The sequence below is a fragment of the Triticum urartu genome, chromosome 4A (assembly GCF_056163025.1).
Source record: "Triticum urartu cultivar PI428250 chromosome 4A, HENAU_Tu73, whole genome shotgun sequence".
Classification (NCBI taxonomy): Eukaryota; Viridiplantae; Streptophyta; class Magnoliopsida; order Poales; family Poaceae; genus Triticum; species Triticum urartu.
In genome coordinates, this window is record NC_141876.1 from 536097941 (window position 1) to 536121175 (window position 23235).

The following is a 23235-nucleotide window of genomic DNA, read 5'->3' on the forward strand; positions in this document are numbered from 1 at the left end:
TAGGAGGTGACCCACTGATTACGTTTCAAATTAGGGCAACCCATTTATTACGGGATAATCATGCCAAGATAATTGCGATAACTCATTAATTACGGGATATTAAAGTTGCCTATAATTATGATTGCAGTTAAAGCATAATCCAATCACCAGTAATTGCGGGATCGTGGAGAAAACGGAAGGAAATAAACAACTGTCGTACGATTAATAAGCGCTGTCCGATCCGAAATGAACGTGATCCGAGTCGTGCGGATCTGTCACAGAATTCCTGCCGACTGGATTTTAGCTTTCTCGTAAGATTTATGCAAAAAAACATTTTTTTTTCTTTTTCTCTCTTATATGTTATGTCACTTGAATGAGACTTGGTTAAATCTCAGTCGACTGAGACCTAGCCACACCCAATAAAAAATATTGAGAGTACAAAAACGTAGTATCACCTTTGGGCAAATCATACGTATCATAATGGCTTCTAACAAATTACAGAGATGAAAACACCACATATTGACATATATATATATATATATACATATACCACACGGGTGGCTCTGTGTGCTTCGCAAATTGGAACTCTGCATGATATATCAAGAGCTAAATATATAAGTAGACTAGAAAACAGCCAGGAGTGGGTTAGCTAAAGAAATAATTAGCCAAAATAATTAGCGGAGCGCGACAAGTGGAATCTCAACTTGTGAGAGCGATGCGAGGGGTATTAATGCAGAACTGGATCAGGATGCCAGAATGTGTAGAGGGAAGGAAGCCGTGGAGAACTATAACTAATGCAGGACGTAAAAACAGATGAGAAACGAGATGGAAACTCGGACCGAGAACAGAAGTGAGAGAGTGATTGGCCGGCCGCCTTCTTTCGGAAGGAAACGGGAGGATAAGGCCATTTAATTAATTTCCCATACTTACTGAAACGCTTAGCTGAGTGATCTCGATGACAGACTCGGATTAAAGTTTCGTTAAGGCAATGCAATTCTCCCGCGCGGCGCGACGAAGCCACGTGTGTGCGTAGAGTGAAGTACTCGACGCCGAAGGTCAATGTGTATGTGCAACACGTAACACATCATTTAAAAGAGGATAGGCGAGCCAGGTTGATGGAGAGATCGAGATCTTACATAAGCAAATTACGTAGAGGAGGAGCCTATGGCTCTTGCTATTAATCACAATACACGATCCATGAACAGAACGTTGACGATCGATGCGAAATTGGCTTGAGTTTTTGCGAGCAGAGGCCATTATATTAGCCGGCGACTAGACAATCATGCCAAGTCCATTTGTCATTAATACAAGACTGCCACGTGCTAGCCAGTAGCCACGCATCTTCATCTTCTTCTTCTTCTAGAAGGTCACTGCTCAAACCAAAAGATTATTTCATGCTGTTTTGTCTTGACAGGCAGGAGACGTGCGGTGCATGTTGATGTTGGCGAGGCGTGCGAGTGACAGGAAGCACACGGCAGGCATGGACGGACGATGGATGCGTTTCCACATCCGGCTTGTGGATTGGGCTGGAAGTCTCGGACCCGCCTTGAAGGCTTCCCCTGCGTTGGGTTGCTATTCCTCCAACGCCATGGTACCTAATTTAACGGTCGAAATGAATGGATCCGGTTATTAAGCAGCTATATATGGCGGCGGTTGGAAAAAGAGGCCCGGGGTGTGCCTGCTTGCATGCAGGCCGCCGTTGTGCATGCATGTGGCCGGCCGTTACGTACGTGGCCGACGTGCATGTGGTGGTGGTGGTGGTGGCGCCTTGGTCCAAGATTTGGCAACGGCACGGGGAGAAGGTAATGATGGAGGCGGGCATGGACACGCCACGGAAGAACTCCTCGCTGGATCGCCCGTTCGCCCGCATGGATACGCCACCGAAGAGGCAGATCGATCAGACAGTTTATTATTCCATACAACAAGTGTGCACGGAAATGCTAAAGCTTATTCTAATCTTTTGTGAAAACTTCCGGTCTATTTATCAACTGTTATGCCAGTACAAAAGAACACCACAGATTTTTAAACCATCTAGTGACGACTACAAGCTCTGCGGCATCATCATAGCCTCTCCTCATCGGAGCCGGATAAATGTTGTTATAGTAAATAATCAGAAAATCATCGTGTTAATGCCCACAAGACAAATGCACTAGAACAACAACCGTCACCGTTGAAAAAACAGCATAGCTCGGAAGGGTCCGAGGGCGGGGGTAAGCATATTGGGTGAGGTAGGTCAGCACTTGGACAACGTACGCAAGATCTGTTCGTGGAGAGATGAAAATGGCTGGGAGGTTGAACACAATCATCCAGTCATCCATTTTGAATCAACGACTGAGATATTCGAGTGACACTAAAAAAACCAAGTACCTGAGATATAGGCGGTTCCTTTTTTTTTTGTGTGTTCCCAGGTTTTTAAAATCTCAAGAATCCAAGGGTCTCTTATCCTCGTACGGGGATTTGTGGCACACACCTGCGGGGACACATGGATTATGACCGCATGGTTGAGTCAAGAGTCAAAAATTGATTTGATCTTTGCATGTGCTTTCATCCGTTAATTATCTTAGATACATGGGGTATATCCGTGCAACTTTTGGCAGCTCCATCCATTCCATCTCCTATGCGTTTTCTTCGCACATTCAAATTAAAATACTCCCTTTGTATCGAAATAGTTGTCGCTATAGAAAGAGTACATTATATCTTTGGAACCAAAAGTCAAATTTATATTTCGTTTGCATATTCTTGTTCCTTGTGATGAGTGGTTTGAAACAAGATCAGTCTTGAATACGTCCTGGCTTCTAAGAACTTCACCAAGTTTCAACTACGAAAACCTGATAGTAACAAATGATATTCACTAAGCTTCATAAACTAAAACTTAAACCTAAGCCCTAAGCCCTTAACCGTAAACCATGAACCCTGAAGGCGCATGAAACTTGGTAAAACTTGATGAAAATTCATAAAAACATAACATTTAAAACTTGGTAAAATTTTAAAAGTTGTCAAAATGTATTCAAGAGTGATTTTCTTTGAAATTTCTCGTCACAACGAACACAAATATCCAAACAAAACTTAATTTCGTCGAAAAGTTCAAAATCAAACGAGCAGGAAGTAATGAAACTTAGCCTCGTCACCTAGGTGCCCCTTCCGCCTTATCCTCGCTAGACAATTGCCCTAGGATAGCTCCCAATGCAAGATAGACCACCCTCGTAGCACTGCTCATTTTCCAGCCCCCGGCCTGCTATGAACGAACGAATTGAAGGTGCTACTGTCAGATCCATGACGAGATTTTGTAACAAAAAGGTCAGAGGATAAGATGGAAAAGGGGAAATGCAGTTATCTCCTTTCCCGGTCCTTGGGAGGTTCGGCGGAGCGGCTGAAACCGACGTCGATGCGGCTGCCCAACAGAACGGAGCGACGCAGCCGTTGCTGCATTCACGCAGATTCAGGTACCCCACCCCGCGCGCGTCATGGCACGATCCCCAGGATGGACAGTTTCGGCGGGACGGGATCCCGTCCCCCTCCGCCTCCGCCTCCGCCCCCATTCCCTCCCTCTCCTCAAGCGCCGCCCGCACGCACGCGCGCCTCAAGGTCAATGGATCACATGCGTTCATCAATTCCCGCCAACATGCGTACTGGCTACTGAGAGTCTACACATACAGTGCTCTGATCCTGACAGGAGACGCACAGAAACGTACAACGTTCATACTACTAGTACTATACTTGAAGCGTGCTACGCTGGGGATTGGATAAGAGCCGTAGGATAGATTTATAACTAACTAACACATGCATGTGCCATGCAGTCACCGTCCGTCACATTGCTCTAGTTTGCTTCTGGCTCACGGAACGGAACGCATCTCGTACGTGGTAACGATCAGCATTCCACAGACTAGAGTAGACGTACGACGTCACCGGAAGGCAACCGGCCGGGACCAGAACGCCGGCCGCCGCCGGAACCTCATCCGGCCGGCAGGTCGCTTAGCCGGGATATTTACTACTACCATCGAGCTTGCTTGATTGCCGCTGCACCATACGTGCGGCCGATCGAGCTGCGAGTTGATGGGTGGATTAATCGGGAGTGCAAGCAAGAGTGTGCGTCGACGGAGAACGTTGCCGCCGCCGGCACTCCACCCGCGCGCTCCGACGTACGGTCGACAGCCACGGCCACTAGCTTAAGCTAGCTACCTCGGCCGTGAAACGGGGTCGTGGTGTGGCGGCGGGAGGGCGGGCGTGCCTGATGTACTACCGTGCACGTTAACTCGTGCGCCCGTCAGCAAACCGTCGCTAGCAACTTGCAGCAGCGAGCTAGCCGTAGATTCTGCTGCACTAGTTTGTTAACCAGTAACCGCCATAAACCGGGCACGGAAGTTTCTCTGCCTAACGTCTGGAAAACGGGAGGGGCCAAAATCCCTTGCGCTGCCGCCATGATGGGCTACTCATTTTATGTGCCGTTTTTTCCCTCGAGATATACATGTACCGTGTTTTTTTAAAATCCAACACGTTAATGGCTAATTAAGGACCTAATAATAATAATCAATCTAATAGCGCGCAAATTTTTTTTGAGGAAAAACTTCGCGTAATTTTCAATGGCTGTCATATTTATCTTGCACCAAGATACAATTATATCGATATACAAGGAGCAGACGTATATGTGGCCTATGCGATGTATTTTCTCTGTCCGGTTTATCGGTCTCCTTCGAGTTTTGTGGCTAAATTTGATCAGAAATCTGACTAACAAAATATGAGTTGTATGCCTAAAAGTATATCATTGGATTCGTACCCAAAATAAGTTTCCAGTGATATAATTTTTGTGACATATAGCTCATAATTAGTCAATTTTGGGTCAAAAGCTAATGTAAAATTTGATGGGGACTTATGAAAGAGAGATGAGGAGACCATTTGATGTCAGCCGGGACGGACATGAAATGGAGTGGGGATAAGCTCTTGAAGAAGCAAACTTATTGCCCCATCCTTCCTTGTGGCTACGAAAACCTCTAAGATTTAGGTCCATTATCCGTGTTTCTGCAAGCAAGGCATCATGTGCACCTTGTTGTTTTTTCGCCTTGACGCGAGGAAGAGGTTCGTGGCTTCTATTTCGGTTGAGCCCCTTTGATCCAAGCAGATGAACAAAAAGAGGCCATGCGACCTACTTATTATCTTAGGGTGGCGCTTGTCCGGCATCGTCGACTCATTCAATAGCCATTGGAAATTAACAGCTCTCGTGAATTTGTGCGGTTTATGGGTGCCCAGCCCGCCAAGGTATTGTGAGGTTTGCACATCATAAAATCAAGTATAATAAGATATTTATAGCTCACTTGACAAATTTTTCCTATATGGAGGAGAGAAACAAGAACAAAAAATGAAAAGGCATGGGCTCTTATGCAAGAGTCCACCTCCTACAAGTGCCGCAACCCAAACGGAATAAATATAAAGAAAGAGAGAAATTGGAAAAAATACATGTGTACGAGTCGACTTTAGTAATGGTTTTTCATGACATGTCAACAACAAATAATCATCCGCTGATTATATAATAATTATTAGCCATGCTCTAAGTGACACCTCTTGCTAGGGCGGTGGAGTTACGGGGACGCATGTTGGAAACTTAATGCGAGCCGTGGATCAATTATCTGTGGCCTCTGGTGCGGTGCCACGCGTGTGTGAGCGCATGCACCCGCTTTCTAATCGGAAAACCGTTGCTGATCAGGCATTATTTTCCACCTCTATGCTAAGACGATCCAAAAAAGAATTAAGCAACATAACAAAGCGATGCTCTCCGGCCAAATCAGACGTTCTGACTTAACCGGAACCGGTCGCATGGAAGACCGGCGAGCCAGAGCCAGAGCCAGATCGATGAGTGGAGGCACCACGCACAAACGAGTACGTACGGGCCAGGTCAAAAGGGACCAAACGGGTTAGGATTAGTGCGTAGGGCGCCACACACACACACACACACACACACACACACACACACACACACACACACACAGAGTGAGTTAATGCTTCGAGGGAGCCGTAGCAAATTAGTTTATCACCACCACCGCGGCACGCACGCACGCCCCGGCCGGCCGGCCGGGCCACGCACGGCGAGCTAGCCAGGGTCGCAGCTAGTCCCTTTCCGTTTGAACATAAAGTACTAGACGGAGCAACGACGCGGGAACATGTGTGCTACGCCCTCTCTAGCCTGGCTAGCTCTAACAAGAAGTAAACCCGGCCCCCTCCCTCGGCCGCGCGCGCGCCTATATAAGCAGCTAGGGTGCCCACACACCGAGGCCACGGCATGCATGCAACGGCAACGGTGCAACTGCAACACACACTACTCAGCTTAGCCGCCGGAGCTGAGCCACCGTTATAAATACCTCTCCTCCTTCACCCTCCTCGAACCATCGCAGCCACAGCCTTCCTTGATCGGTAGAGAGTTCCATGAGAGCATCGATGGGGAGATCACCGTCGTCGCCCGTGCTCTCCCTGGTGTGGGCTGCGGCCGCCCTGCTGCTGAATGGTAACTTGAGCTGGCCTTTCATCTTATGGCCGGTTAATTATCTCGAGCCTTCCATCTTACGTACTGGTCAACCGCCTTTGATTAACCCTTCTTCATCCTCCTTTCTCCACGCAGCTGCTCTCGTGGTGCAGTCGGTCCCTTACGACTACTCGTCAAGCTCCGAGGTACGTACGTACGTACGTGTATGTACACGTATGGTCACGTGCATGCAGCATGTATTTCTGGCCGGCCGGGTTTTCTGTTGTGTTGCGTCAGCTTGATGCCTTCCGCAGCTTATGATCGACCGATGTCGTTGCTCACAAGCTATGGGCATGCAGTGACACGTGTGCGCTAGCCTCATGCGCGTGCACTGGCCATCGGTGAGCACGGGGACAATCTCGTTGCCTCGTGGGATCGGTCTTTGCCGGCTGGCCGGCCGGAGTCCACTGATCCGGCCACTAGCGGGCGACGATCGAGACATGTGCATATTGCGTGCATGCGTTGGTACTACCTAGCTTAGCTAGGTCTCGCGCGCGCGCACACACACACATCTAGCTAGTGATCGATGATGCCAGCTTAGAAAGTCGCTCGTGACTAATGACTCCGCCCCATCGATCATCACCTTTTCTCCTCCTCCTCCTCCTCCTCCCATTTAGTAAATGTTCATCCGTCCATGTTGCTCAGACGGGCGATCAGATGGGGTGTGCATTGTGGAAACGGGCCAAACAAATCGCTAGCCAGGAAGGAAGAATTGGGAGTCGATTAAAAGCCGTGTGGAAACATGACGTGACGCCAAGAACGGGTCGATCGAGATGGCCGAAAGCCTCTACGGAGTCACGCCGAACTCATCGGCGCACCACCAATCGCGCGCCACAGACAAACAGAGCTCCATCGCTCCGGCGTGCCGAACCCGCACCACACGCCGGGTCGTCTTGACCCTTGCTGCGTTCTTCCAGCGTGCTAGTCTGTTTCCAGCCTAACATCCAGTACATTTCCATGCATCCTGGTGGCTCCGGCCCGGCAGCAGCGTCCGTCAACAAGCCTCTCTCTCTCTCTCTCTCTCTCTCTCTCTCTCTCTCTCTCTCTCTCTCTCTCTCTCTCTCTCCGTACCTAAACTCTAATGTGGGCGACAGGAATTCCAGCTGCAACAACTAAAAAACTGCACAGATCACACGCAGTAGCGCCATGCATGTTGGCAAGTTGCTGACTTGTTCACAAATGCACTCACAATCATCATAGTGATTTGTGAACGCAACTTTGTGATCAGAGTTGGGATACATGGTGATCATGGCCATGCTTTTCGGCCGAGGCCAAGCAGGGGAGGGCATGTGTACCCCAGTGTCCGCCACACACCGCGGCTGCACGCACACCCTCGTTCCACTCACTTCTCCATTGAAACCAACCCAGAAACACAAATCATGCGCTTACTCGGGCACTTAGCTAGCTTTTTGGGTTAACTTTTGCCGGTTGGTTGGTGAAGACAGTGTCATCAGCCCTCCTCCTCCTTCTGCATGTGCGAAATGCTCCATGCCAGGAACAGGAGCTCAACCAAAGTCAAGTGCGCCCGAACAAAGGGCCCAAGGCAATCACCCAGCGACTTATTTTACCCCTTGCTAAGTCTCATGTTAGGCGCTGTTAGATATGCGATCACCTGGACTTTTTCAGGCAAGTCAAACAATATTCTTCTAGGCAGCCAGCAGCCAGCCAGTGATAACTTACCAAACAAAAGCAACGTTGTGTAAAATAATCTGGCACGCGCGCGCTTGTCTGAACGCTCTGAATCCTCGCGGTTTGGCGACGTACGGTTACTATCAGCTGCAGTGGTTCTGAACGGTAACGGCCTTTTGGTGACTTTTCACCCAGACGTTGACATGTGCTCGGTTGGTAGTTTTGTCAGTTGCTTTCTACCGATTTTCTGATCTGGATTTTGGTACACTTTGACGTCATTTGTTATTGGGATCCCTTTGTTATTACTGCTGGTAACTTTTTGTTGAGCTGACCTATGTGTGATGGCGTGAATGCGCAGTGCTTGGCTGAGCCGCTGGAGGCTCACTACGGCGGCGGCGTGATCGTCAACTCGGACTTCAGCGCCGGCCTCCAGGACTGGTCGGCCTTCGGGTACGGCAGCGTCGCCGAGGGCGCGTCGCCGACGGGGAACAAGTACGCCGTGGCGGCGAACCGGACGCGGCCGTACCAGAGCGTCAGCCAGAAGGTGTACCTGCAGAACGACACGCACTACACCCTCTCAGGTCTGAATCTGATTGCCACTGCTGCTACGCACGCCTCTCTCCAACTTCAGAGTTTGTGGGGACTGTCGCTCACAAGGGCAGGACTTGTGGTTGCAGCTTGGTTGCAGGTCAGCGACCGGAGCGCCGACGTGATAGCCGTCGTGAAGACCGCCGACGACTTCATCCACGCCGGCGGGGTCGACGCCAAGTCCGGCTGCTGGTCCATCCTCAAGGGCGGCCTCACCGCCGCCGCCTCCGGCCCGGCCGAGCTCTACTTCGAGGTAAACACAGACCAGCAGCGTTTCTGTCTACCATGTTGTTGGAAACAAAATGAGTAGTAGGCACGATCGTTTACATGCCCTGCTTTTGGCGCGTACAGAGCAACTCGACGGTGGACGTCTGGGTGGACAACGTGTCGCTGCAGCCGTTCTCCAAGGAGGAGTGGAGCTCCCACCGGCACGCGGCCGTGAAGAAGGCCCGGAAGAGGACGGTGCGGCTGCGCGCCAGGGACGCCGCCGGCAACCCGGTGCCGGGCGCGCGGGTGCACGTCCGGCAGGTCCGGAGCGCCTTCCCGCTGGGGTCGGCGATGAGCAAGGAGATCATCACCAACGTCAAGTACCAGGAGTGGTTCGCCAAGCGGTTCACGGTGACCACCTTCGAGAACGAGATGAAGTGGTACAGCACGGAGTGGACGCAGGGGCATGAGGACTACACCGTCCCCGACGCGATGCTCCGGTTCGCGCGCAGCCACGGCATCGCCGTGCGCGGGCACAACGTCTTCTGGGACGACCCCAGGACGCAGCTCGGGTGGGTCAAGGCCCTGAGCTGCGACCAGCTCCGCGCCGCCGCCGCCAACCGGATGAGGTCCGTCATGTCGCGGTACGCCGGCAAGGTGATCGCGTGGGACGTGGTGAACGAGAACCTGCACTTCGACTTCTTCGAGGAGAAGTTCGGCGCCGGCGCGTCGGCGGCGTTCTACCAGAAGGCGCACGGCATGGACGGCGGCGCGCTCATGTCCATGAACGACTTCAACACGCTGGAGCAGCCGACGGACCCCAACGGCCTGCCCAGCAAGTACCTCAACAAGCTGTCGCAGATCAAGGACGCCTTCCCCGGCAACGGCATCGGCGTCCGGATGGCCATCGGCCTGGAGGGCCACTTCGGCGCCACGCCCAGCATCCCCTACGTCCGGGCGGCGCTGGACACGCTGTCGCAGGCCGGCGTGCCCATCTGGGTCACGGAGGTGGACGTGAAGGCGGGGCCGGACCAGGCGTACCACCTGGAGCAGGTGCTGAGGGAGGTGTACTCGCACCCGGCCGTGCACGGCATCGTGCTCTGGACGGCGTGGCACCCGACGGGCTGCTACGTCATGTGCCTCACTGACGACAACTTCAACAACCTCCCCGTCGGCGACACGGTCGACAAGCTCATCGCGGAGTGGAAGACGACCTCGCACGTCGGCGTGGCGGACGCCGACGGGCACTACGACGCGGAGCTCTTCCACGGGGACTACCAGGTCACCGTCACTCACCCGGCGGCGGCGGCCAACTCCACCGTCGTGCAGAGCCTCAGCGTTGACAGGGAGTCCGACAACGAGTACACCATACACGTCTAGCCTAGTACTAGTATCCATAGGCGTGTAGCTAGCGCCCATACGGTGATTTCAGATATGCCTGCCATTGATTGTTGTTGTTGATTTAGAGCATTGTTGTTGGGATTTCATAGGCGCCCGCCCATGAGATTGAATTCTCAGTCCTGGAGAGGCGGTGGATCATGTGTTCATTATTATCATTATCAATTGAATCAAGGAGAAGTTTGATTTGTTCTTCTTAATATACAAGTTTGCAAGTTATTTCTGCCATCTTCGATAGTAAAATGAAACAGAAGGCTGAACAATCAGTTACTAGCAATCAAACATTAATCAACAGAACTACTTCCTCCGTCCGGAATTATTTGAGGAGGTATAGATACATCTATTTCAGCGTAAGCAATTCCGGACGGAGGTAGTAGCATCCAGCAAACAAATACGCAATTAGACGCGCCTGTTTATACTCTTATAACTGAAAAAACAGTGTTACATCTCACATCCTCTTGTTCTGGACCCATTTCAGCGATTGTGACACACTAGCCAGCATTCATCCACGTAAACAAAAACTACAAAATCGCAATTGGGGACCTTTCACTCGATATGCTACCATCAGCACGTCTAGTCTTAAGCATTCAAGAAATTTCAAAACCTTACACAAAGGTTGCCCTCCAATGCTCTCGAAGCTATACATGATACAGGTGCTTAAATTGTTCAACCATAACTTTGCACTCGCTCAGCCGCCGAGGCGAAGTGGATCGCCTCCAAGAATTTTCGCAAGCACCTTATGTTCCTGACGAAGCAAAAAAATGATTATTTTTACATGAGCGCCCATCTAAGTAAAGATACTGTTACATGCTCATAGTATACAAACGACATATAAAGAGAAAAATGGAACTAAAAGCCTGGTTGATGTGGGCAACCGAGAACTGCTGGGCAGACATCTAGAGCTTGTAAATCACCAAATGCTAACCCCTCTGTTCACTATTATAAGATGTTCGAACTTTTTTCTAAATCGGGTGTATGTAGACAAGTTTTAGTGTGTTTGTTCACTCATTCAATCCGTATGTAGTCCATATATTGAAATACCCAAAACATCTTATAATAGTGGACGGAGAGAGTATATATCTAATTACCTTCACACATGCGAGACTGACTTCATACTATTTTTTTCTCCTTTTATGACAACTACTTGATAAAAGCCATACTCGACGAGTACCTTATTGCTCTACAATGTTCTCTCCCGTAGTAACATCAACATAAGTCTTAAGTTCAAACACACGAACTTGTAGTGGCGTAGAAAATATGAAGATTTTCATAGGGAAGTTAGTTATGCTTTTCCCGGTTGGTTCTAATTTGGAACATTCTTTTTATGCAAACACTATGGATGTGTTGGGGTGTTAAAAGATGGTATCGGAGCACATGTTGACCGCAAGACATGACCTTAGCGCATGGAATACGAAAAGCCATAGGAATCAAAAACTATTTTGATTCATAAGCTGGATGACCTTGTCAAAGTGACCCATAAGCCGGCAAACCGCCTCGCGGTATGCTATCATCCGTGGATCTCTTGCTTCAAAGTTCTTCGTAACCTAGGGAATCACCATGCACCTCCAGCCTACGGATGCCCATGGAGATGGCCAAATGCAAAACATGGAGGAGGGTCACGTATTCGACCACGTTGTTGAAGTCAGTTGAAGAGGATCTGTAACACATAGCGTATCTGGTCTAATGTTGGAGACATTGGGACGACGCCGGTGGTGCAAAAATTACCAATTTTATGACTGATTTAATCCAGAATAAATCATGATAATGACATATGCAATATTTAATCTTGTATTGATATTTAACCATGTAAGCACATACTAACCATACATCAGATATATCTACGTAAAGAACAGGTACGGCCAACATAGGAATAAACAGGAGAGGGAGGGATGAACGTATTATACCCTCCAGTTGGCCAGGTCAGTCGTGGCGGTGGCAACATGCTCGGTAGCCTTCTTCTTTCTGGCTTCGAAGTTCTGACACATGTCAAAGTTGGAGAGGTCGGGGACATAGTCGAAGTAGAGAACGAAGACGAACAGCAGCGAGCAGTCGCGTCAGAGACGCTCCCCAAGAACCTAATTGCCCTTCTCCTGGTGCAGGATCGCAAAGGGCGGGGTTCCAAAGGCCTGCTCTTTCGTACAATCGTGCACACGGTTGACGGGATGGGATCGCCGAAAGCAGCCGCAGCGAGCAAAATGACAGTGGGTTGTGCGCGAGGAGGTAGAGCAGATGCGATCTACTCCCTCCGTTCCAAAATAGATGACTCAACTTTGTATTAAAGTTAGTACAAAGTTGAGTCATCTATTTTGGAACGGAGGGAGTAGGTGACAACTAGAGTTCCGACGCCTCCTATATATAGGCGGTCGTGGTAGGGAGACGTGGGGCTAGAGTCGCTGGACCTACTCCCGAGTCAGCAACAACCCACGGTCCGACGTCTTAGATTCATAGCAAGTCCGAGAATGACTCGTAATTAACTAGTAATTAATTATTCGTTCCTGACCGGCAAAAATTAAGCGCACACATGACATTAGTTTGAGCTCGGCTCGGCTCGTTCACGACATCTGCTCGGGCGTGGTGAGGCGGGCGGCGGAGGAGCAACGCGGGAAGCATTCCTCTTCTCAAGCTCCAATAGCATGTAGAAGAGAATCCCTTATAAAGAGGTCACAACACTCCTCCACTCATGTGGGACTAAACTCACCTCATGAGTAGAGGGGTGTGGAGAGCCCCTTATAAGGGATATTCTTCTGCATGCTATTGGAGCTTCAGATGAGAAGGGGTTCCTGCGCGCTCCTCCGCCGCTGTCAGCCTCGCCACGCCTCGCATGCATGCGCGTCGGGTTTTGTGAATGAGACAAGCCAAGTTCAGACCTATGTCATGGTGCGCTTAATTTTTGCCATCAGGAACGGATAATTAATTGGCAATTAATTATGATTCACTAATGACGCGCTACAAATCCGAGGCGTCAAATCATGGGTTGTTGCCGACTTGGGCGTTGGTCCAGCCCCACGTCTTCCTACCACGACCGCCTATATATTGGAGGCGTCGACAACCCTAGCCATCACCCAGATCGGATCGCATCTGCTCTACCTCATCACGCACAACCCACAGTTGTTTCGTTTGCTGCTGCTGCTTTCGGCGATCCTATCCCGTCAACCGGGTGCATAGCTATACAAGAGAGAGTAGGCCTCTGGAACCAGTCATTTGCCATCCTCCGCCGGGAGAAGGGCGATTAGGTTTTTGGGAAGCGTCTCCGGCAAGATTGATCCCTGTTATTTGTCTTCGTCCTATACTTCCACTATGTCATCAACCTCTCCGACTTCGACTTGGGCGAGAACTCTAAAGCCGCAAAGAAGAATGTTGCCAAGGATGCCGCCGCCGCGGCAGCTTTTGACCTTGCCAACTGGAGGTATAATCCGTTCATCCCTCTGATATTTACTTATATGTTGGTTGCACTTGTTGTTTACCTAGATGCATTTGTTGTATTCTTAGAACGCGCTTACATCATTAAATATCATGACGAGATTAATACCGCATGTCATTAGCATGATTTATTTCTAGATTAATTTAATCAAAAAATTGCTAACTTCTCCAACAATCCAAAAACCAAAGGTTTGTAGGCAATTGTCGATTCATGGCTTTACTGCAACAATGAAACCAAACCGGATTACGAGTACACATTTTAAGCATGGGCAGACCAAAACTACCTTGTGCCTCACAACGATTAACGTCTTCTGGGTCGTTGACTTCTCTGATGAAGCTGGCCTCGGGCAACTTGGAAATCTCCTCACCATCGCGTGCCTCTTAGGCTTAGAAAATCTGCGCGGGGTTTGCTTTACTGGTTGGAATCTAGGTTAGCTATTTAGGGTGTGTGCAGTGAGTTCCATTGGGGTTCCGAGCATGTCGGATGATTGCCACGTGAAAATTTCCTAGCTCTCACGAAGGAACTCGCAGAGCGTGCTTTCTTATTTCGGATCCAGGTCGGCCCCGACCTCGTCATGCTAACAAAAGACGGCGCGCTCAGCTCGGCCTCAAACCAAAAGCTGGCAAGTCCATGGACCAGGTCAAGGGCGGAGCTTCAAGTCACTGGAAGTCGGCCCACTAGGCCGCACCGAGACCTCCTAGGTCGCTACACAACCCCGATCATCAATCCGGCCCATGGGCCCCCTATAAGGAAACAACATCCTTAGCATGCAAGACAAGCTCGGAACTCTGTGAGGACTCTCCAACCACCTTAGCCGACTAGGATTCATGTAACCATAGGCCTCAACATCCTTTATAAGCCGAGGTCGGGCTAGTCTTTAGGGCACCTTATCATCTTCCCTTGGTATACCTAAGATCCTTAGATCAACCTTGTACTATGTACAGTGTACACCCCATCAAATCAATACAAGAGCAAGAGTAGGGTTTACCTCCAAAGGGGAGGGCTCAACCCCGGGTAATTTCACTCGTTTCTCCATTGAGCTTTCTGGCTAGTCACGGCAGCCTACCGAGGGATCTACCGAATTTCACACCGACAAAGGGCATAGTGTTGTGGAGCGCCTACCATGCCAAGGGGTGCTACGTCATGTGTCTCACGGACAAAAACTTCAAGAACCTTCCTGTAGGGGATGTTGTTGACAAGCTCATCGCCGAGTGGAAGGTTGTGCCCAAGGACGCCAAGACCGATGACAATGGCGTCACTGAGACTGAGCTCTTCCACGGTGAATACAATACACTGAAGCACAAATTGCTCAAGGACCCCCTCGTGCATATGGTAGACCTCGACTCGAAGTCAGAGGCCACCATCAAGGCCAAGGAATAAACAACTGGCTGATGTGGCTAGAGGTACCAATTTTTATTTTTGCTATGTTGTTTTGTGAAGGGGAACCTTGGCGCAGTGGTAAAGCTGTTGCCTTCTGACCATGAGGTCACGGGTTCCAAGTCCTGGAAACAGCCTCTTACAGAAATGTAGGGAAAGGCTGCGTACAATAGACCCAAAGTGGTCGGACCCTTCCCCAGACCCTGCGCAAGCGGGAGCTACATGCACCGGGCTGCCCTTTATGTTGTTTTGTGATATATATTTTACACTACCTTGGGATGTTACAGTAAGACGGCCTTGTTCAGTAATCAATAATATGTTTTGGTTCTTGGTATTGCTTATGTTGCAGTAATCAGTAATATGTGTTGGTTTGGGGGCTTGGTATTGCTTATGTTGCTTGGTGACAGGTGAAATTTTTGTGAGGCATGCGTCATTTGCTACATCCAAATTAATTTTACTATATCATTTGAACATGTCAGTTGTCAGATGTTAATTTCTATTAGTTGAAATACATTTTGGTGTTTCTCTTTTAGAGAAGGAAGTAGATGGACACTTTTACTAACAATTCAAAACAGTGCAAACAAATTGAGGAACGTGTCAACAGCTTCCTCAGTGGGCCATCTGTGGTTATAGGGCCAAATAGTGCCAACTCCTAAGATGAAATATATAGACACGGACTAGCCATGACCCGATTTGGTCTCCACTACGCTCCGCCACTGGGAGTGTGGGTAATATTCTTTTGATATTCCAGAACAGCGAGCTTTCTTTTGTGAGAAAAAGTAGCTTCTATGAAAACAACAACAGAAGACTTACTCCCTCACTCTAGCACTGTGAATGCTAAACATCTGTGATCAGCATAAGCAATAAAGAATGGAGAAGACCAATAACAACAAAAGACCGCAATTCTCGGTAAGTGTTACCTTTGATTTGATAGCTGCCCACTAAGATAAACAGAGCTCATATTGTGGCTAAATATCCAAATCATCATCGGGGTCTTCATCCGAGTCAGGTCGCTCATCATCAGAATCACGAAGGTAATGAATTTCACCCTTCGGGTTTGCAGATTTAAGAGCTTCTGTTTCATCCATGAGAGCTGCCGTAGTTAAATTGGGATCTTGATGAGCCTCCGGGAGAGATCGCCGTCCATCGTATATACGGATTGGCTCGCCCTTTCCTGAAATTAAGGTAAGAGCAAGCGGCAATCAGTTACTGATTCTTCGTCAATTCAGCTCAGGTAGCCAAATGTGACATATAAAACTTAGGACAGACACTAACTATTGGTCAATAACTCCATTTTATGAGTACCTTGATGTTCGAAAGGAAGAACAACATTTGCCCTGTCACTGCGCTCCTTTTCTGACAACTCAAGATTGAACTGAACCTGTTTGCCAACATATCACAATTCATAACCAATATTTTTTACAGAAACCAAACCAAGTAATAAGGCAAATATGCTAATATTATTCAAATAGAGGTTGGGATGTATGAACAAACCTTAGGTAGTAGACTTTGGTTCACTTCCATACTTACAGAAGTAGCAGAAATAAATTTTACATCATATCCCTCGACACATAACTCCTCATACTGCATAGGTAGGGATAGTTTCAATCAAATATTATTCACAGTGTGATATATTTAGAATAACTTGAAGTTTTGCCCACCAAATGACCAAGAGCTTTACCAGATGCTTCACCCGTCCATTCCTTCGTTTCAGGCGCACATGGAACTTTGCTTTCGAATAGTTATGCTCAAGGAAAGACATGTCCCCCCTACGTTCTTCTCCATATACAGAATCTACAACTTCTGGCTCTACACAAGCAACCATGGTAGAAAGACATTCAAAAGCTCGGGAAAACTTGGTTTCATGGAGATCTGAATGCATTAGCCAGAAGATCGACGATATCTGATCTGAAATACAGAGGATAGTACACATTAATACTGTAAGCATCACATGAAGAATGGTACATCAACCTTTTAGACCATATGAATGCTTCATATTGATAGTACAGTCCATTTAATTGGTGTGTTGCTCAAAATATCCTCAAGTGTGGTCCTTTAGTTGATGTGCAATTGTGCAGCGTATATCCGTGTAGAACAAGATATATACAGCATGCATTTTGTACAATATATGCTGCATCATTAATGTAAATGCTGAATTTCAATTGCATCTACATTTTACCATGAGCACAAATGGGAAATATAAACGAAGAAATAATACCATGGCTTCGAAGATTACTAAGAAGGCCTGAAATTGATTGCACTGAAGCATGCCTTAACATAGAGCTGATCTGAAATATCATGAAGGACTTTGATGTTAAACATCAAAGAATTTAAATAATATTGTAGAAGTGTGATGAACTTTTTTCGACCACAAAGAATGCAAAGACAGGTTTGCTTTACACAATATAAACAGTGTCAAGTTATAATCGTAAAATGCAAATGGTAGAATACTTGTAGGTGACATGTTGGTGTTATCCAGATGGGGGTAAAGTGAGATATTGGTTTGATACCTTTGATTGATTGTTCCAGATGACCCAAAGCTACTGAAGTTCAATACAGAAACTGCTAACTAAAAGATTAAGGTGTACTGTTCAATTTTCGCACGAACTTCCGGAATTCGCATTTTAATGCAGCCAGTTCCATAAGCATCAAGAATACTAAATTATAGCAGAAGAACATATGTATGGTAATATGTGGTGCAAAGTATGCCAGAGTTGCAATTAACACAACACAACCCAGTTTCATCTTTAGGGAAAACATACTTGGTACTGTATTAAAATCTGCCCTAAGTAAGCTTTCCATAGAAGAAAAAAAGTTTCCATCAAGATACATACTGAATCAACAGCAACAGAAAAATAGGTCTTGCCTTCTCCTTCAAACCCTGATATGCAAGGCATACAGTGTGGCATTAGCTTCATGATCATAAATAAGGAAATTAACAAGTCAAAAAGGTTATATGGTGGATTTTACCTCTTCCAAGATCAATTATGGAGCACGACAACTTATCAACATCCTTCACACTTCTGAAAGTTGTTATGGTGTCTTTGTTTGTTGAGCACGGTGTTCCACTGTTCTCTTGTTGCTGCTGACTTCGAATATTTTGCTTCCACCCCAGTGGGTCTGAGTAGCAATCCAATATCCGAACACTGTTGGAACAATGCAAAAATTCTAAAACAGGGTATTGCACATTCATGTAAATTCTACCATCATGAACATTTAAACTATGACCTGCATTGCGCCAACTTTGGCCTACATTAAGGAGATGCTATGTGAGGTTCACAGTAGAACATTTTAACAGAAAATAATCTCTGATTTCACAGTCTAGCTCACACTTTAAAATGTCAACTCTACAAATTGTCTGTTATGCTAAAGCTCTGAATATCTTTTCCATTTTAAATTACTCTGCAAAGTCTTACCATCGACTCAGTGCATTTGAATCAAGGCCGTGCCGAAGCATGATATCCAGGTAAACTTCCGGGCTCCGATCGAACGCCACAACCACAAGTCCCCTGCACCACCACAATTTGCCAGCCAAACCAGCAGCTCGCGTCATTATCCAGACGAGGCCAAGCTAAAGCAGCATACCACAGAGAATCCCAGCAGTACCTGGCCTGCGCCTTCCCCGCGGCCGCGTTGGAGGCGACGGCCGCGGCGACGTGGAGCATGGCGCGCGCCGCGAGGGGGCAGCACTGGAGGGAGCCCTCCACGGCCAGCGCCGGCGCGTGCTCGCCGTCGAGGCGGCCGTCCCGGAGGCACCTCACCGCCGCGTCCGCCATCTCAGCTCCCCGTCGTAGTCGTCGTCGTCGCCGGCGGCGCTTCCCGACTCAAAACCTTAAAACCCTAGCGCGAGGGGATGGAGCTTTTGCAGAAGGGCCCCTCCCTCCTCGCGCCTCTTCGCGGAACAGCCCTCTAGCTCGGACTTCGCAGAGCTCCCGGAAGCCAGGAGCGGTACGGGCCCGCCTGTCAGGGAGACTCGGAGTGCCTTCCCTTTTCCATGTCGGATACGTTTGACTACTCCTCCCTGTTCTTAAGCCCAGCTTCTCCTGTTCCTCTGCTGTTTCCTGCGCGGCGGCGGCGGCGAGAGGAGGGAAGAAGAGGAGAGCGGGGAAGATGCAGGCGTGCGCTAGGGCGGCGGGGGAGGGGCTCCCGCTGGTTCGTGCCCCCGCCAGGCAGCCGCTGGCTCAGAGGTACAGTATCTCTCTTCGTCTCTGCGGTTCCTGTCCGTTTGCCCCCCCCCCCCCCCCCCCCCCCCCAATTGATGCCCCCGCTTGCCAAGAAATTTGCTAGACAGCTTGTTGTTCCCATGGTACTGAGTTCGTATTTCTACTTGCAGTTGTATCTCTGCAACCAAATAATTCATTTGAATTTAACATGATTGCTGGGACTTGCTATATAAATTATCTGTTGTTCTGCAAGCTATTTTTTTTAGCTTATTATATACTTGCGATAGTAGTATATTGTCTGTTATTCACTGAAATCCCTTTTATTTAGCACACTGTTAATTTGATTGAGCTGTTATGGAATCCTCATAAGGGCAAGTACTTGCTCATAATTGTCTTTTTTCAGCGCATTGGCAACATAAATTGTCTGTTGCTATTTTCGTTTGGCATTTGCTGCTGCTTACTGAAGTTCCTTTTCTGGAGCACATGAAAAATATTTGTTTTAATTTCATTGAGGTTTTGTGAAATCCTCATTCGGGTTAATAGCACTAACGCACTTTTTTCCAGCTTTGTTAAGGTCAGCAGACTACCTTCTTTGCATGAGACAAATCGTGTAGTCTCCTGCTCGGCGAGGGTGTCAGAAAATATTTCACACAAAATAGAAGCCAGCACGGATCATATTCTTCCAGCATCGCAAGATCATGTCGTGAAAGCAATTGAAGCAATTAATGGGGGACAAGTGATCGCGGTGCCCACCGATACAATATACGGGTTTGCTTGTGATGCATGGTTAGTGCTATCTTAATTTCTCTTTGCGCTAAGAAATTTAGTTTTTTTTTTGCCTTCTTTTAAACGTCGTTTTCATATTGATTCCAAATTAGAACTTGCCGCAGTGGTGCAGTGTGGTTGTATAGCACAGAAAATCCGAAATTGCTTTCAGTAATTACTCCTGAATCAAGTTATGATAGAGAACTAAGCGATAGCTTAGTGGTAGGGGCACTGTTCTGTGCTCCAAGCCAGCCAGGTTCGATCCCTGAGGGGAACGGATATCAACTGTGTTTCTCGTCTCCTCCTATAAAAATATGCCGAGGGGCTCCTCCCCCTCTGGTCTCGTTTAAATCAAGTTATGATAAATCTGTAGTCTTGTACCCATATCTAAATTACGCATGTGATGCAAACATCCAGAATAAATTTCAGAAACCTTCATTAGTTACTTTTGAACCTTGCTTTCACCAAGACTTAGACTTCCATTGCATCCTTCTAAGCTAAGACTTCCATTTTGGAGTTTCTGTCACTGAATTTCAGTTGGTTGGGTTCATCCATGATTCACTCTAAAAATTCTCGTCATGACAGTTCTGCAGAAGCAGTCAATCGGATATATGAAATCAAAGGACGCATACATACACGCCCTTTGGCAATCTGCGTTGCTGATGTCCCAGAAATATCACGGTTTGCCGTAGTGGATCACTTGCCCCATGGTTTGCTTCATAGTCTTCTTCCTGGGCCTGTCACTGTTGTTTTAAAGCGAGGTGGGGATACTACACTACATTTCAGTTTTCTCAAGCTTCTTTGTTAAACTGCATGAGGTGCTGAATATATTCTTTATTCATTACATAGGTGAGAACAGTATACTGGAGAGATCTCTTAATCCTGGTCTGGACAGCATTGGAGTACGTGTGCCAAAATTGGATTTCATACGATCCATTGCTCGTGGTGCTGGAAGTGCACTTGCGCTTACAAGCGCCAACTTAAGTGGTCGTCCTAGTAGCGTCAGTGTCAAAGATTTCGGGGATCTGTGGCCACACTGTTCATATGTCTTTGATGGTGGTATACTTCCTTCTGGACGTGCTGGTTCAACAATTGTTGACCTAATAACACCAGGAGTCTACAGGATATTGAGAGATGGAAGGTAAGCTCAAGAATAGCAATATCAATTGTTAATAGCTTTTGTTAAATTATTCACATCCAATTGAGGATGGTATTGTCTTAAGTACAGTATCCAAATTGACTTGAATCGCTGACATGGATACAATTGTGCAGTTCGAGGGAGGAAACAATGGCTGTGCTGGGAAAATTTGGCTTTGTTGAAGCTTCATAGCAGCTGGTGCCTTCATACTCATTTCCTGTTTAATTAGGTTGTAGCAGAGTATGTATGATGTTCTTTGTGATTTTACTCTTGTGTCACTGTAACTTTTTGGTTGAAGCATTGGTTTATTTTCCTTGTAACAATATCCACGACAATGCCCTTACAGACTTGCAATCTGCTGTAACCTTCAGTTGGTACAGTTCATTCAGATATACGTAGTAGATTACAGTGGCACTCGTATGCAAGCTACAGGAAAGTGATCTTGATTGAGAACCTGAGATGGATTATGTGTAGACAGTGAGGGACATGTTCACTAATTCGTGTAACATATTGTAATGATGCGATGTTTTAACAATATAACAGCAGAGTTGATGTTATTTGTTTGGAACGCAACATGTACTTCATTGAAGTTTCTTAGCCATAGTGGTAGGTTGATTGGTTAGCACTTGGCATCTAGGGCGTTCCAGACAAGAGAATTGCTCTAATATTTTTTGGTAGCTTTTGCCATGGAGTAAGTATGTGATGATTTGTTTCAGAACAATAGTTGACTACTTTTCCAACAGAAGTTTGAGATATGCAGCTATGTGTACAGATCGACCAAAGCCCATTGCCTGTAGTATTTAGGCCAGTACTCTGCGCCGGCGCACCGGCCCAAATTTAGACCGGTCTGCTGCCGAGCGTTGGATCTGCAAACACGAAAGGACGAGATTGTCGCGACCAAGTCATCTTCTTCCTTCCGTGCACACGCGAACAGAAAATAGATCTCCACCGGTAAGCCTCTTCGGTCCTTGGCTGCTGCGCTGCAGCTTGCCAGGGCCACGCGCCGCCGCAGCTCGCCGGGGCCGCTCACCGCATGCAGCTCCGTCGGGCCGGTCAAAAAAGGAAATATGTCCCTAGCTCCGTCGAGCCGGGTATGTCTCCCACCCCTGGTTGCAGCACCGCTGAGTGAGGGTTCCAGCATCGTCGCAGCCCACCGCCGTACATGCCACGCGCCCATCGCAGCACAGGTATGCAGCTCCGTCGCCGCTACTCGTCATTGTTGGCTAGCCGTTCTCCGTTGAAGCTTTTTCAGAAGCGCGTTGTAGCTTTTCTAGACGTTGGTTGCAGCTTTTTTCGTTGCCGGTTGTAGCAAAGTCGACCTCACCAGCTCCAGCAAAACGCCCCCGCTGATTGCAAACATGGCCGTATGGTGGTAGCATTTTGTGTCGCCAATTGTAGCAAAAGTGTACGCCGATAGTAGCAAAAATCCATCAACGGATGCAGCAAAAATCATCTCACCGCCATTATTGGTCGCAGCTCCACCGTGATGGATGTAGCAAAATCCATCGCCAGTAGTACCAAAATCCAACAACGGATGTAACAAAAAAAGCCAGCGCCGTAGTAGGTCGTAGCTCCACAGCTATGGATGTAGCAAATCCGGCGCCGGTAGTAGCAAACAGTGGCAACGGTTGCAACAAAAAACTTGGCCACATCCAGCAAAGTTCTTCTTGCCGGTTGCCTCGCTTAGTTTGCTTCTCCTTCGCCGCCGTTGACGTGGGGTTGTAACTTTTCTGCACACGGTTCCAGCACCATGAGCGGTGGGTTGTAGCTTTCCTGTGCTCCTCGTCGTCCCGTAGAGCAGAGTTGCAACATCTCGCCGGCCGGTGGTAGCACTTCGTCGCCGGTGACAGAGCTTACAATTGCGAGAGGCATGGAGGGCGGTTGCGGTCTGTGAAGAAGCAGAGCTGCGACGGCTGGGGGTTGCAGAAAGAGGAAAGGAGAAGAGTAGTTTCGCGCGCAGACCCACCCATGTACACTTGGCTCGCGTGGGACGGTTGTTTTCGTGGGCGCATGCGCCGGCATACGAACCGGCGGAAAGTTCCGCCGGACTGCCAGCTCG

The 23235-nt window shown here is 48.0% G+C and overlaps 3 protein-coding genes across 4 annotated transcripts; 2 read left to right on the forward strand and 1 right to left on the reverse strand.

Annotated features, from left to right (window-relative positions):
* Positions 1–6228: 6228 nt before the first annotated feature.
* On the forward strand, positions 6229–10553 carry LOC125552580 (endo-1,4-beta-xylanase 5-like). 2 transcript variants are annotated; one of them, XM_048716183.2, is made up of 5 exons: positions 6230–6472; positions 6587–6636; positions 8478–8700; positions 8797–8960; positions 9059–10545. In XM_048716183.2, exons 1-5 carry the CDS (start codon positions 6394–6396, stop codon positions 10292–10294), a joined length of 1752 nt encoding a protein of 583 aa, XP_048572140.1. In that variant the 5' UTR covers positions 6230–6393; the 3' UTR covers positions 10295–10545. The 2 variants fall into 2 exon arrangements, with proteins under 2 accessions (XP_087374939.1, XP_048572140.1); XM_087518813.1 differs by having other exon boundaries at positions 6229–6472; positions 8478–8960; positions 9059–10553.
* Positions 10554–10711: 158 nt separating this feature from the next.
* On the reverse strand, positions 10712–19031 carry LOC125552581 (elongator complex protein). The gene is made up of 10 exons (XM_048716184.2): positions 18717–19031; positions 18527–18619; positions 18081–18256; positions 17945–17991; positions 17329–17398; positions 16792–17018; positions 16605–16694; positions 16416–16491; positions 16031–16284; positions 10712–11057 (listed from the first exon to the last, which is right to left on the reverse strand). The coding sequence occupies exons 1-9, from the start codon at positions 18884–18886 to the stop codon at positions 16079–16081; spliced, it is 1155 nt and encodes a 384-aa protein (XP_048572141.1). The 5' UTR covers positions 18887–19031; the 3' UTR covers positions 10712–11057; positions 16031–16078.
* A 57-nt stretch (positions 19032–19088) lies between these two features.
* LOC125552582 (DHBP synthase RibB-like alpha/beta domain-containing protein) lies at positions 19089–21733 on the forward strand. Its single transcript, XM_048716185.2, has 5 exons — positions 19089–19297; positions 19838–20059; positions 20624–20799; positions 20888–21179; positions 21311–21733. The coding sequence occupies exons 1-5, from the start codon at positions 19221–19223 to the stop codon at positions 21366–21368; spliced, it is 825 nt and encodes a 274-aa protein (XP_048572142.2). The 5' UTR covers positions 19089–19220; the 3' UTR covers positions 21369–21733.
* The last annotated feature ends 1502 nt before the right edge of the window (positions 21734–23235 follow it).